The sequence below is a fragment of the Saimiri boliviensis genome, chromosome 12 (genome assembly GCF_048565385.1).
Source record: "Saimiri boliviensis isolate mSaiBol1 chromosome 12, mSaiBol1.pri, whole genome shotgun sequence".
NCBI classification, from domain to species: domain Eukaryota; kingdom Metazoa; phylum Chordata; class Mammalia; order Primates; family Cebidae; genus Saimiri; species Saimiri boliviensis.
This window is the reverse complement of record NC_133460.1, coordinates 88,667,268-88,679,979: the sequence shown is the minus strand read 5'-3', so window position 1 is coordinate 88,679,979 and position 12,712 is coordinate 88,667,268. Positions and strand designations below refer to the sequence as shown.

Sequence of the window (12,712 nt, the reverse complement as noted above, 5' to 3'; positions counted from 1 at the left end):
CTCAAGCCTGTAATCCCAGCACTTTGGGAGGCTGGGGCGGGTGGATCACAAGGTCGAGAGATCGAGACCATCCTGGTCAACATGGTGAAACCCTGTCTCTACTAAAAATATAAAAAAAAATTAGGTGGGCATGGTGGCGCGTGCCTGTAATCCCAGCTACTCAGGAGGCTGAGGCAGGAGAATTGCTTGAACCCAGGAGGCGGAGGTTGCGGTGAGCCGAGATCGCACCATTGCACTCCAGCCTGGATAACAAGAGTGAAACTCCGTCTCAAAAAAAAAAAAAAAAGAAACTATAAGAGGCTGGGCATGGTGGCTCACACCTGTAATCTCAGCACTTTGGGATGCCGAAGCAGGTGGATCACCTGAGGTGGGGAGTTCGAAACCAGCTTGACCAACATGGAGAAACCCCGTCTCCACTGAAAATACAAAATTAGCCAGGTGGGGTGGTGGCACATGCCTGTAATCCTAGCTACTCAGAAGGCTGAGACAGGAGAATTGCTTGAACCTGGGAGGTGGAGGTTGCGGTGAGCCAAGATGGCAACATTGTACTCCAACCTGGGCAATAGAAGTGGAACTCCGTCTCAAAAAAATTAGAAGCTATAAGAATGGGTTCCTAGCATTACATCTTATTTGTTAGGTTTTGAAATACCTGCTTTGCAGTGTTGCAGAATTCTGATCAGAAGAGCTCTGCAGTGTTGAGGATTTTAGGAGTCGCTTCATACACATCCAGGCTGTGGCTTGGGGAACCTGAAATCTGTGATGATGGAGATTAAAGGGAAGAGGATCCTCCCAAACTCCTCTAAATGCTTCTGCAGTCTGGAAATTCTGTTCTACGTCTCACCTTAGGTTTCAGTTATAACGTACTCCTTCAGGTTTGGGGCTCAGATCAAAAGGAACACCCCTAGACTCCGAGGAGTCCTCCCTGCCTTGTAAAAGATGGTATTGGGACATTCTGCTCTGCTTATACCACCTGGGTGTGGTCCTTCCTAAGGCTGGCAGTAAGTGTGGAGTCTCAAAGGGCTCTTATATCCAGCACTCTACCCTTGAGAGCCATAAGCGTCATTTCTGAAATCATCTCAGGCTCTGACACCCAATAGTGATTTCTGCCTTTGGGTTTCACCCTGGAGCCGATGTGTACAGTCAGGAAAATGTCACCCAACCTGTCTCTCCCCATCTGACAGGTTAGCAGGAAGTACCTGTCCTACTGGGTGTGTTTTCTTGACAAGGGCCTCCCTCCTAGAGAAGAAGGTGTCTTTCTTTCTTTCTTTCTTTCTCTCTCTCTCTCTCTACCTCCTCCCTCCCTCCCTCTCTCTCTCTCTCTTTTGAGACGGAGGCGGGCACTGTCGCCCAGGATGGAGTGCAATGGCGCAATCTCGGCTCCTTGCAACCTCCACTTCCCAGGTTTGCGAATTTCCCTGCCTCAGGCTACCAAGACACTGGGATTACAGGCACACACCACCACACCCGGCTAATTTTTTGTATTTTTAGTGAAGACGGGGTTTCACTATGTTGGCCAGACTGAACTGGAACTCCTGACCTCATGATCTGCCTGCCTCCGCCTCCCAAAGTGCTGGGATTACAGGCGTGAGTCATCTAGCCCCGCCCGTGTCTTCTCTTAATTAAATCTTAAACCCTGCATCCCCTACTGTTCATTGCAGTAGAATCTGGGCAATGTATTTTACAAAAGACTGTTTTTGAGCTTCTTAAACGGCCAGGGAGGTAATTAAATGTCATGGGTCTAATGACATGCGCATTTTCCATTCCAGCGGCTCGAAGTTCCTTCTCTGATAAATAGTTTAGCAATTATCTCTTTGGCCACTACCTGCCTCCCCCGGGAATGGTCTGCCGGGGTGATGGGTACTCCCCTGCCATTTTCCAGAGTCTGTAAATTAGGAAGAATTCCTGACGTCTCGAGTAACATAGCTCTTCATGGGAGTGGAACGTGGCTATCTTTCCTCATTTTTTTTTTTTTTTTTTTTTTGAGGCGGAGTTTCGCTCTCGTTACCCAGGCTGGAGTGCAATGGCGCGATCTCGGCTCACCACAACCTCTGCCTCCTGGGTTCAGGCAATTCTCCTGCCTCAGCCTCCTGAGTAGCTGGGATTACAGGCACGTGCCACCATGCCCAGCTAATTTTTTTGTATTTTTAGTAGAGACGGGGTTTCACCATGTTGACGAGGATGGTCTTGATCTCTTGACCTCGTGATCCACCCGCCTCGGCCACCCAAAGTGCTGGGATCACAGGGTTGAGCCACCCCGCCCGGCCCTCTTTCCTCATTTTAAAATAGAAATTCTGGGGACTAAGCACCATCAAGGTGGCCATAATTTACCAAAATGCCAGTTTTTCAAAGTCCTTAAGTGCACAACCTTCCAGACTGTAGACCCAACAAGAGAAAAGGAGACAAAATGTATTGTCATGATCTTGCACGGCTGGTCTCTGACAGGGTCAAGACCTCACATTCACTCGAGGACTCAAATTTAGATACTGACATCTCTAAGTGAAACTGTAGCGTCCTAAGCGCGTGCGTCAGGTCACTTACCACCTGTAAATGAACATTTAAAATATGCCAAAATGTACCAGCGGCACTACTTACTTTTTGTTTTACATATCAAGAACCAAAAAGAAAAATAGTCTGATCCTGCCCCAACCTCTAGGAGGCCCAGGTTCAGGGTCCCGCCACCGGCGGGAGGAAGGGTGAAAGGTGACTTGGAGGGCGGCGTTAGAGCGTGAGGAACTTCAGGGTCGGCTCCCAGGCCTCGGCGGTAGAGGCTAGGACGGGAGCGGAGCTTCAGCGCCGCCGGAGCCGAAAGGACGCCGCGGTGCGGCGGCGCACGGAACGGGGCGGAGCTTTGGCTGGATGGGGCCGAGCGCCTGGCGGGGCCGTGGTGGGATGGGGCGGGGCTTCGGATTGGACGGGGCGTGGCCGCCGGGGGATGGGTGGGGCTTGGACGGAACGAGGCGGGACTTCGGAAGAGATTGGGTGGAGCCGTGGCGAGGCGCTGCCGCAGGAAGGAAACGCGCTGGCGCGGAGACTGGGGTTGGTTCCTGGCGGGGCCGCGGGGCGGGCTCGGGCCGGAACTCCTGAGGCGACCTCCGCTAACTGCTCCTGCGCCGGGCGGGGCCGTCGCCGTCCGCGGCTCCGAGCGCCGCGCCGGAAGGGCCGGGTCTTAGAGATCCTGGAGCGGCAGCCGGCGGGTGGGGCTACAAGTGGGTCCATTTTTTGGGTATCTCTCTTCCTCCTTTTCTCGGCTCTTCCCCAAAAGCGGAAGGTTTAGGGCAGACGACAATCCGACCCATCCACTGTGCCCCAACACGTGCAGGGCTGCGAGGGTGCCCGTTCCTCCCTGGACCCTAAGCGGTGTCGGGTACGCCTGTATGGACGTATCTTCCCAGAGTGAAAAGTTGTTAGCCGTTCCGAAGTTGGTTTTTTGGGGGAAGGACAACAGCGGGAGAGCCACACGGAACGCAGGCGTCCTGACGCAAGGAACGCCTCTTTCCACGCCCCGTGGCATGGAGTTTGACAGGGCCCTGGATCCCCAGGTTCACTCCTCTTGGAGTCCTGGACGCCCACCTGGGAGCAGCGTCAGAGCTGTGCCACTTTCACCCACGTTAAACGATTTGCATCCTCATTTCTGTGTCCTGTCTAGATGCTTGACTCAGTGATGCAGAACCTCTCAGGGTTAGTTGGAAGCCACAGCCCAGCCTCTTGATGCAGCCTGGATCCAGCCGGTGTGAAGAGGAGACCCCTTCCCTCTTGTGGGGTTTGGATCCTGTGTTTCTTGCCTTTGCAAAACTCTACATCAGGGATATCCTGGACTTGAAGGAGTCCCGCCAGGTGCCAGGTATGTGGCTGGCCACTCTCTGATGAATGCCCTGGACTGCCTCTGCCCCCTTTCCCAAAGTCTCAGAAAGCTGGGATTAGAGGCTTTTAGGAGAGCCTTCCCTGTTGCAGGCTTCGAAGGTGACCTCGCTTGGACTTTTGCATGAGTTCATTTATTTGCAAGGTTAAAAAAAAAAAAAAAAAAGCCTAAATATATATATATTTTTAAATAGGTGTTTGGGAGAGTAACCTTTGTACTGAGCTTTTTACCTGCATATAGTATCTTTCATATTTGAAATGCGCATTTGTTTTTCTTTGGGCCCGCTCCTGTTGGAGAGATCGCTGGGCCACGCATTCCTAGGCGTGGCTCCTTTCCTAAGTGTGCCACTTCTCTGGCCTGGGCATGTGACTCATCTTCTGCAAAGTTTAGGTTTTTTTGTAAAAATGGAGCTTAACCCTGTGTAATTGTCTAATGGAGGTTTGTTTTCTTTTGAATTAAGCAGAATCAAAATATTACTCCCTGAGAGGAAGGTCATCATCTGTCTTGTTCACCTGTGTATTCCCAGGATTTAGAACAGTGCCTGGCATATAGCTGGCCCTCAAATAGAAACAGAAGTTGAAGCAACAAGGCATTACACATGTAAAGTTTAAAAGTTTTTTGGGGGCCAGTCGCGGTGGCTCACACTTGTAATCCCAGCACGTTGTAGGCTGAGGCGGGCAGGTCACAAGGTCAGGAGTTCGAGACCAGCCTGTGCAATATGGTGAAAACCTGTTTCTGCTAAAGAATACAAAAATTAGCCAGGCATGGTGGTGCATACCTGTAGTACCAGCTTCTCAGTAGGCTGAGGGAGAAGAATGACTTGAACATGGGAGGTGGAGGTTGCAATGAGCTGAGATCATGCCACTGCACTCCAGCCTGGGTGACAGAGTGAGACTCCATCTCAGGAAGAAAAAAAAAAAGAGTTTTTTTTTTTGTATTAGATTAGTGGTTACTAGAGACAGGCTTATCATACCTAAAAATATAACAAATATAGTTTGGGGTAGATTTAAATAATTCACGTAGCTGTGGGTAGATCGTCACATGTTTACTGTGCTATTTGAGAAGTTTGGTTAAACTTCCTTCGCTATTTTGAGTGAAGCTTACCAGTCAAGGGGCCTTCGGAATAACAAGCTATGAGTCAGAAATAGTCAAGAATCTCAAGCATCCACAGTTTTAATGAGATAAGATTTTGTTTGTTTCCAGTGAAGTGTACAAATGTACTTGGATGACCTTATGCTAATACCTTTTGTGCAGATTTTTTCACCACACCTTTATTTCCTAATTATTGTTTGAAATGGTCTGTTTTCCGCTTGGAAGGTAGCCAGCCTCCTCTACAGTTTTCCATTTTCCAATCTGTTATTCTTCATAGCTCATCTCTTCAGAAAGAAATTAATTCACACCAAATCCTAGCTTTCCTTGCTTAATGATCTTCTGTGGGTGAGCAAACATGTACCAAGGACATGATAGGGGCTTAACTCTTCCTGTAGGCAAAGGACTTTGTGATGTATTTAAAAACAAACCAACAAAAACAGGACCAGTGATCTTTGATTTATCACAGGTGTGAATGTTTCCAAGGTGTTTTAAAACGGAAACGTCATAGTTGAAGCAGACATCAACTATAATTTTACAGAGTGGATACTTTTAGACCTGGGGTCTTCAACCCCTGGGGCCACACATCACTGCTGGTCCATGGTCTGTTAGGAATGGACCGCACAGCAGCAGGTGAGTGGTTGGCCAGTGAGCATTATCGCCTGAGCTCTGTGTCCTGTGAGAGCAGCAGCAGCATTACATTTTTTTTCTTTTTTCTTTTTTTTTTTTTTTGAGACAGTCTCGCCTGTCACCCAGACTGGAGTGCAGTGGCGCAATCTCGGCTCACTGCAGCCTCCACCTCCCGGGTTTAAGTGATTCTCCTGCCTCAGCCTCCCAAGTAGCTGAGACTACAGGCATACACTGCCACACCTGTCTAATTTTTTTTGTATTTTAATAGAGACGGGGTTTCACGGTGCTGCCCAGGATGGTCTTGAACTCCTGAGCTCAGGCAATCCACCCACCTAGGCCTCCCAAAGTGCTAGGATTACCGACGTGAACCAAAGCGCCTGGCCGGCATTACATTCTTAGAGGAGCGCAGACCCTGCTGTGAACTGCACATGTAAGAGATCTAGGTTGCGCACTCCTTATGAGAATCTAATGCCTAATGATCTGAGGTGGAACAGTTTCATCACCAAACCATTCCCCTAATCCCCATCCCTGGAAAAATTGTCTTCTTCAAAACCAGTCCCTGGTGTCAAAAAGGCTGGGGACCACTGATTTAGACTATATATGGAATTCCACTCATCTAGGTGTTTGGTTTGGTTTATCATAAAGACAAAAATTTTGACTGCATAAAATTTAGGAATATTTAAACAGCAAAGAATATCTTAAACAAAATAACAAAGACAAACCCCAAAAATGATAAAATATGAAATGAATGTGTTATATAATAAAGGATTTGGCTGCCCTTTGCCCTTGGTTCCTGCAGGGTAACATCTAAATTATTACAGTGTCCTGAGTGATAGGAGCATCATCATTATTCATGGTGGCCTCTTGAACCACACCTGAATTTATGAGAATCAGGTGGCTCATGCTAGACCCCTAGATAGTTTGAGGTGAGGGCTGTCTATGCCTGAAAGACCAACTGTTTGATTAGAGAGTTGGAGTTTTGAGCCAGATCATACTAATCTGACCTTTTGGGAGGGGAGAGGGACTGGAGATTGAGTTCAGTTATGTGGCCAATAATTCAGTTAGTTGTGCCTACCTTATGAGACCTTAGTAAAAACTCTGGACACTGAGGGTCAGGTGAGCTTCCATAGTTGATCATCATGTGTCAGTGGGTGATGTGTTGAGGACACAGAAGCTTTGTGTTTGTGCCCTCCCAGACCCTTCCCTGGGCATCTCTTCATTTGGCTGGCCCTGATTTGTACACTTCATGGATAAAGCTATAATCATAAGTATAGCACCTTCCTGAGTCCTGTGAGTCATTCTAGCAAATTATCAAACCTGAGGGAGTATTAGGAACCCCCAAATTTATAACCAGTTGGTCAGAAGTGCAGATGGCCTGAGGACTCTCCCAAAACTTGGGACTCATGACTCAAGTGAGGGCAGTATTTTAGGGGACTGTGCCCTTAACCTGTGAAATTTAACCCAACTTTGAGTAGTTAGCATCAGAATTGCATCACAAAATGGTTGCAAAATGTCGGGTGCCCTAAATTTGAATTTAGAGTTAAACTAAGAAAAATACTGTGAAATTTGATTGTGGTAGTATTTAGATTTTTATGGGCTTATTATTTCTTTTTTTTGCATTAAAAAGGAATAGCCCAGGTACAGTGGCTAATGCTTGTAATCCCAGCACTTTGGGAGGCCAAGGTGGGAGGATCACTTGACCTCAGAGTTCAAGACCAGCCTGAGCAACAAAGTGAGACTGCATGTCTGATTTTTAAAAAGCAGTGCCTATAGTCCCAATTAGTCAGGAGGCAGCGGTGGGAGAATCACTTTAGCCTGGAAGGTCAAGGCTGCAGTGAGCCGTGATTGTACCATTGCCTTCCAGCCTGGGCAATAGAGCAAGACCCTGTCTCAAAAAAAAAAAAAAAAAAAAAATCAATGTATTTTTAATAATAGCTCATAACATAGAGAAGTCATATTTATTGTTTTAAATATCTCTGTGTCGAACTTCAATAATGGGTTAAATAATACTTTTTAATTTAAATCAGTATATAGTACTTATCCTATTATTCTAGTGGGTACAATGAAGTAGAAATAATATATTAATAAGAATTTTATTAAATCTGTTTGAAAAACATTATCTTAGGTGTTTTAATGCTATCAAACATAACAATTATAGCATCTATTAAATAATAGCAGTTAAACTAAAAAGTGAGGAGTCAAAAGTACTTTTTTTTTTTTTTTTTTTTTTTTTGCAACTGGCACTTAACACATTTTTATTAAATGAATGATGTTATCATCTAAAGGGAACAGCAGAAAGCATAAGGGAACCCATTTAGCCTGGTCATATAGAGAATACTGGATACAGGTTTGATAACTCTGTGAACAGATGTGAACAGGTTCTTCCATGGCTACAAATATTACATTGCTTTCCTCTTAGCTCTATGATCTATGAGATCTCTCAATGGTTATAAATGTGATACTGAAAATGAAATATAAATAGAAAAGGATAGTTGAAAGACATGAAGTAAGAGAATCCTGAGAATGCAATCTAGTCTAAACAGAGTCTCTGCTGATTGAGCTTGGTAACTTCTAAGCCTATTATGCCAGGCTGCCCAGCGAACTAAAATAACAATGACTGAATTTCTTTTTTTTTTTTTTTTTTGTTTAAGATGGGGTTTCACCATGATGGCCAGGCTGGTCCTGAACTCCTGACCTCAGGTGATCCACCCACCTCGGCCTCCCAAGTACTTTTAAAAAGAGAAAACAGTCAAATGTCTTGCTGTGGTTGTGAATGTTCAGGGTCAGCTGCTTGAAATCTGAATCAACCTGCCTGTGACCCTGAATCCCTGAGCTCTTACAGCTGGACCCTCCTCCTTCTTGGGGGCCTGATGATCCAGGGGGTGTGCTCTGATGCTTTTAGGCCTCTGTGGGCTGCATGTGGAACAGCAGGAACACAAGAGTCACTTGGGAAAGGCTGGAACATGAACTCTGTTATCTAGTATTTGTTGCTGTTTTCTTTTCTTAGTTCATTGAGCTTTCTCTCAGTCGACAGAGCAGCTATCCAACTTTCTTGAACTCTCTTCTTATGGAATAGGATTGCTTTGATAGAATAAAATAGCTCTCTAACTCTTTTTTCCATGTCTTCAGCCATCTTGTAGAGACTATGCAGCTGATAAGTGCAGTTCACGTTCCTGTAGACTTGGAGAAATTTCTTATTTCTAAGCAGTGTATTTCCTCCTCAGTTGCTTTTCTCCGAGTTTTAAAATTCAAACTACCTGTTATATTTTCTGATCTCTTTCTCCATTGTTCTGTGATGCTTTTAAGATTTTTTTTTTTTTTTTTTAATTTCATCAGCCACTTGGGACTGGAAGGATTTTGTTGCATCTTGAGTGACCATGTCTGTCCTCAAAGACAAGTCATTGTTGTCAGTATGTGAGATGAAAATTCACAGGGCTCACTTTTCTGTCCTTTTTCAAGAAAGTCTACTTTGTCCACAAGTGAAGACCTATTCAGATTTTTATTAAGTGTTGCTACATACAAAGCTTGTAGCATTGGATGACTGGCTTCCATCAAAGGTGACTAGAGGACTTCATTGGCTGTGCCGTTAGCCCAGTCTTCTCAATGCCTTTCCCATAGACTTCAATGCAGGAAACATAACTTTTATCCCACTCTTTTCCCCAGCTGAAAGTGTTTTCACTATTTATTAAAAACCACAACAGTGGTACATGCTAGGATCTTCACAGAGACCCAAAGAGTCCTGGGACTTTCAGACATCACCAGCAGAGCATCCTGCTGCCTCTTGACCAACTGGAAAGACATTTCAGTGGTGGACAGCCAGCTCTCTGTGGGTCCAAAGGGCTCTGCTTTCTGTCTCTGATTGCCTGTGTGCTATGGGTCATAGCAGACCCTGTGGAGTGTCTATCTCTAATACAAACAAGTACTTGGCAGCCAGGATAGACCATCACATAGGCCGGGGTAGGGGGAGGCCAGCCCTATTCTATAAAACAATTCTCTCTACTGTTACTCTGCCCCATTTACAAATGGTGATATAGAACATTTGGGGAGGCAGAAAGGGCTGAGTACAGCCAGAGATTAGCCTGGAGCTCAGGCCACCTGGCCCTGTGGCAAACCTAGATGACCAAAGCAGCACCATGCCTCCGTCCTGCTCTGCACACAGGCACTCTAAGGCAGAGTGGTGGGGTGTACTGCAGTAGAGGGCATCCCTGGGTGAGGCTCATTCTCCTGGTTTAAAGTTTGCTTCTGCTGCCAGGAAGCCTGCCTTTGACTACACAAGACACAGGAATCTCCCTTCTCTGTAGGCTCTCTGTACTTTTGTATTTGGTCAGTGCAGGCAGGCAGGGGCAGAGAACTGCGGATTTCTTCAGCAGTGTTACGGCAAAGACGAGGTTTCAATTGTGAGAACTCGGGAGAGGCCAGTTGGAACCGGTTACATCTTAAAATTTTATGGGCTGGGTGCAGTGGCTCACACCTGTAATTCTATTGCTTTGGGAGGCTGAGAGTTTGAGGCCAGCATGGGAAACACAGAGAAACCCATCTCTATAAAAAGTAAAAGCATTAGTTGGGCTCCCGCTTGAGACCAGGAGTTGAGGCTGCAGAAAGCTGTAATTGTGCCCCTGGGCGACAGACAGAGACCGTATCTTTTAAAAAGTCAAGAACCAAAACATGGATTTTCAGTGGAACCGCTTTGTCCCCATTCAATTGAAGTGTTCCTGGATGGAGGTGACTCTCTTTTGGGGGTGACACAGTGACGCAGGCTCCTTCCCTCCTTGTTGCTGCCATCTTCAGTTCATGCCTGTAGGGTTGCCCTGAGGACGGTCTCCAGCCCCCAGGTCATCTTTAGAAGTGTGCCTCTGTGGAGGGAGAGGGTCTTACTTTTGGCTAAATTTGCCACCTCTTATTTCTTCAAACCACATCTCACTGCCCTGGTATCTCTCTGAAACTGAGGCTTAGAGGTTCCCTGTCCGTTCTTTGGATTCTTCCCCTGTCTACAAGGGAAACAGAACCATCAGCAGAGACCAGTCTGGGAGTTCTAAGGGGCATTGGGATTTAGGCCCTAAGTGCCCCCATGAATGGAGAGAATAGAGGCTGTGACTAGTCTTGATGGTGAGGGAAGAATGGCCAAACGCCTGAGGTGATCATTGTTTCTCAGTCTAGATTTCATACATTTATTTTAAAAAGGACTTGGCCAGGTGTGGTGGTTCCCAGCACTTTTGAGACACTGAGGCGGGAAGATTGCTTGAAGCCGGAAGTTCAAGACCAGCCTGGGCAACAAAGTGAGACTCCTGTGTCTAATTTAAAAAAAGAAAAAGGCCGGGCGCGGTGGCTCAAGCCTGTAATCCCAGCACTTTGGGAGGCCGAGGCGGGTGGATCACGAGGTCGAGAGATCGAGACCATCATGGTCAACACGGTGAAACCCCGTCTCTACTAAAAATCTAAAAAATTAGCTGGGCATGGTGGCGCGTGCCTGTAATCCCAGCTACTCAGGAGGCTGAGGCAGGAGAATTGCCTGAACCCAGGAGGCGGAGGTTGCGGTGAGCCAAGATCGCGCCATTGCACTCCAGCCTGGGTAACAAGAGCGAAACTCTGTCTCAAAAAAAAAAAAAAAAAGAAAAGAAAAAGGAGGGCCAGGCCCAGTGGCTCACGCTTGTAATCCCAGCACTTTGGGAGGCCAAGGGGGGTGGATCACGAGGTCAAGAGATCGAGACCAGCCTGGTCAACATGGTGAAGCCCCGTCTCTACTAAAAATACAAAAAATCAGCTGGGCATGGTGGCGCGTGCCTGTAATCCCAGCTACTCAGGAGGCTGAGGCAGGAGAATTGCCTGAACCCAGGAGGCAGAGGTTGCAGTGAGCCAAGATCGCGCCATTACACTCCAGCCTGAGTAACAAGAGTGAAACTCCATCTCAAAAAAAAAAAAAGAAAAAAAAAGAAAAAGGAAAAAGCCATATAAAAGTTTACAACCTGTTTCTGAAAATAAAGAATTCAGCCATCATGGGGGTGGAGGAAGAGGCTGGAAAAGAGATTGGACAGCACTCTAGTTGCAGGTGACAGGAACACAGTGCACATAGCTTAAGGTGAAGCAGGGAGCTTGGGTTAGGTCACTGGGGGACAGGCAGAACGAGAGCCCCACAGGAGCCAGGATAGCTCCGCAGGAGCCAGGATAGCCCTGAGACCATCAGGGACTCCTTCCTGCTCCACACACCCTGTTGGGTGTCTGTCTCTAATACAAACAAGTACCTGGCAGCCAGGATAGACCATCACGTAAGCCGGGGCTGGGGCAGCCCTGTTCTATAAAACAGTTCTAACTTTGCTCAGTGTATAAATAGTGATATAGAGCACCCCGCCTGTGTCCTGTCCCCAAGTCAGAAAGAAGCCTCTGGGTCTCAGTAAGTAGGTTCCCCCTCTCAGCTTTCTACTCTGGCAGGAAGTTGCCTGCTGACATCTGTAGCCTAGGTTTTGAAAATAAGAGTTTTTAAAAAGAGAAGTTATGGGGTTGTAATCTGGCCCCAAAAGGTAGCGTTTTGTAACCTACTTAACTGTCTTTTTAAAAAAATGCTATTGTCAGTTCAAAGAAATGATGACTGGTTTCTTAGAAAAGTACTTGTTTGAAAAAAAAAAAAAAAAAAAAAAAAAAGCCAAAGAAGCCTTTCTCATGGTCTCCTTTCTCTTTCCTTCCAGTTGCTCCAGGTCTAGTCCTGTGTTTGGTCCCATGGTATAATGACTGTTTTCAGGCCCCTCGTAAGCATTCTGGACAGAGGTGCGTTGACCAAATCTAGCTGGGCAACGCTGTTTTTCTCCCGTTTGCACTAGTACAAGCTTTAATGCCAGGCTTTCTACTGAGGACCTGTGAGGAAAAGCCATTGGAATTCCTTGGTGCATTGTCATTTGTCAAAGACTGATTCTTAAGTCCAGAATTTCAGCAAACAGCATGGCACTGATTTTTTTATACCCCCTTGCCCCCTACAAGTTAACATTTAATGATGCAGAAAATATAATCATACATTATATAGATTTTGCTTTTTTTAATTTTAGGTGTATTTTTGTACAATGGACATCCAATAAAACAGGTGGATGTCTTGGGAACTGTCATTGGAGTGAGAGAAAGAGATGCTTTCTACAGTTACGGAGGTAA

The 12,712-nt window shown here is 46.3% G+C and overlaps 1 protein-coding gene across 4 annotated transcripts in view; it reads left to right on the top strand.

The window, feature by feature from the left end:
* Nucleotides 1-2,956: 2,956 nt before the first annotated feature.
* The window catches only part of LOC141579900 (CST complex subunit STN1), a 41,250-nt gene continuing 31,494 nt past the window's right edge, over nucleotides 2,957-12,712 (top strand). The window contains exons 1-3 of one of the 4 annotated variants that reach the window (XM_074382824.1): nucleotides 2,957-3,036; nucleotides 3,647-3,841; nucleotides 12,613-12,708. In XM_074382824.1, the coding sequence (XP_074238925.1) occupies nucleotides 3,709-3,841; nucleotides 12,613-12,708 (229 nt within the window). In that variant the 5' untranslated portion in view covers nucleotides 2,957-3,036; nucleotides 3,647-3,708. The other 3 variants (XM_074382825.1, XM_074382822.1, XM_074382823.1) reach the window with 3 other exon arrangements.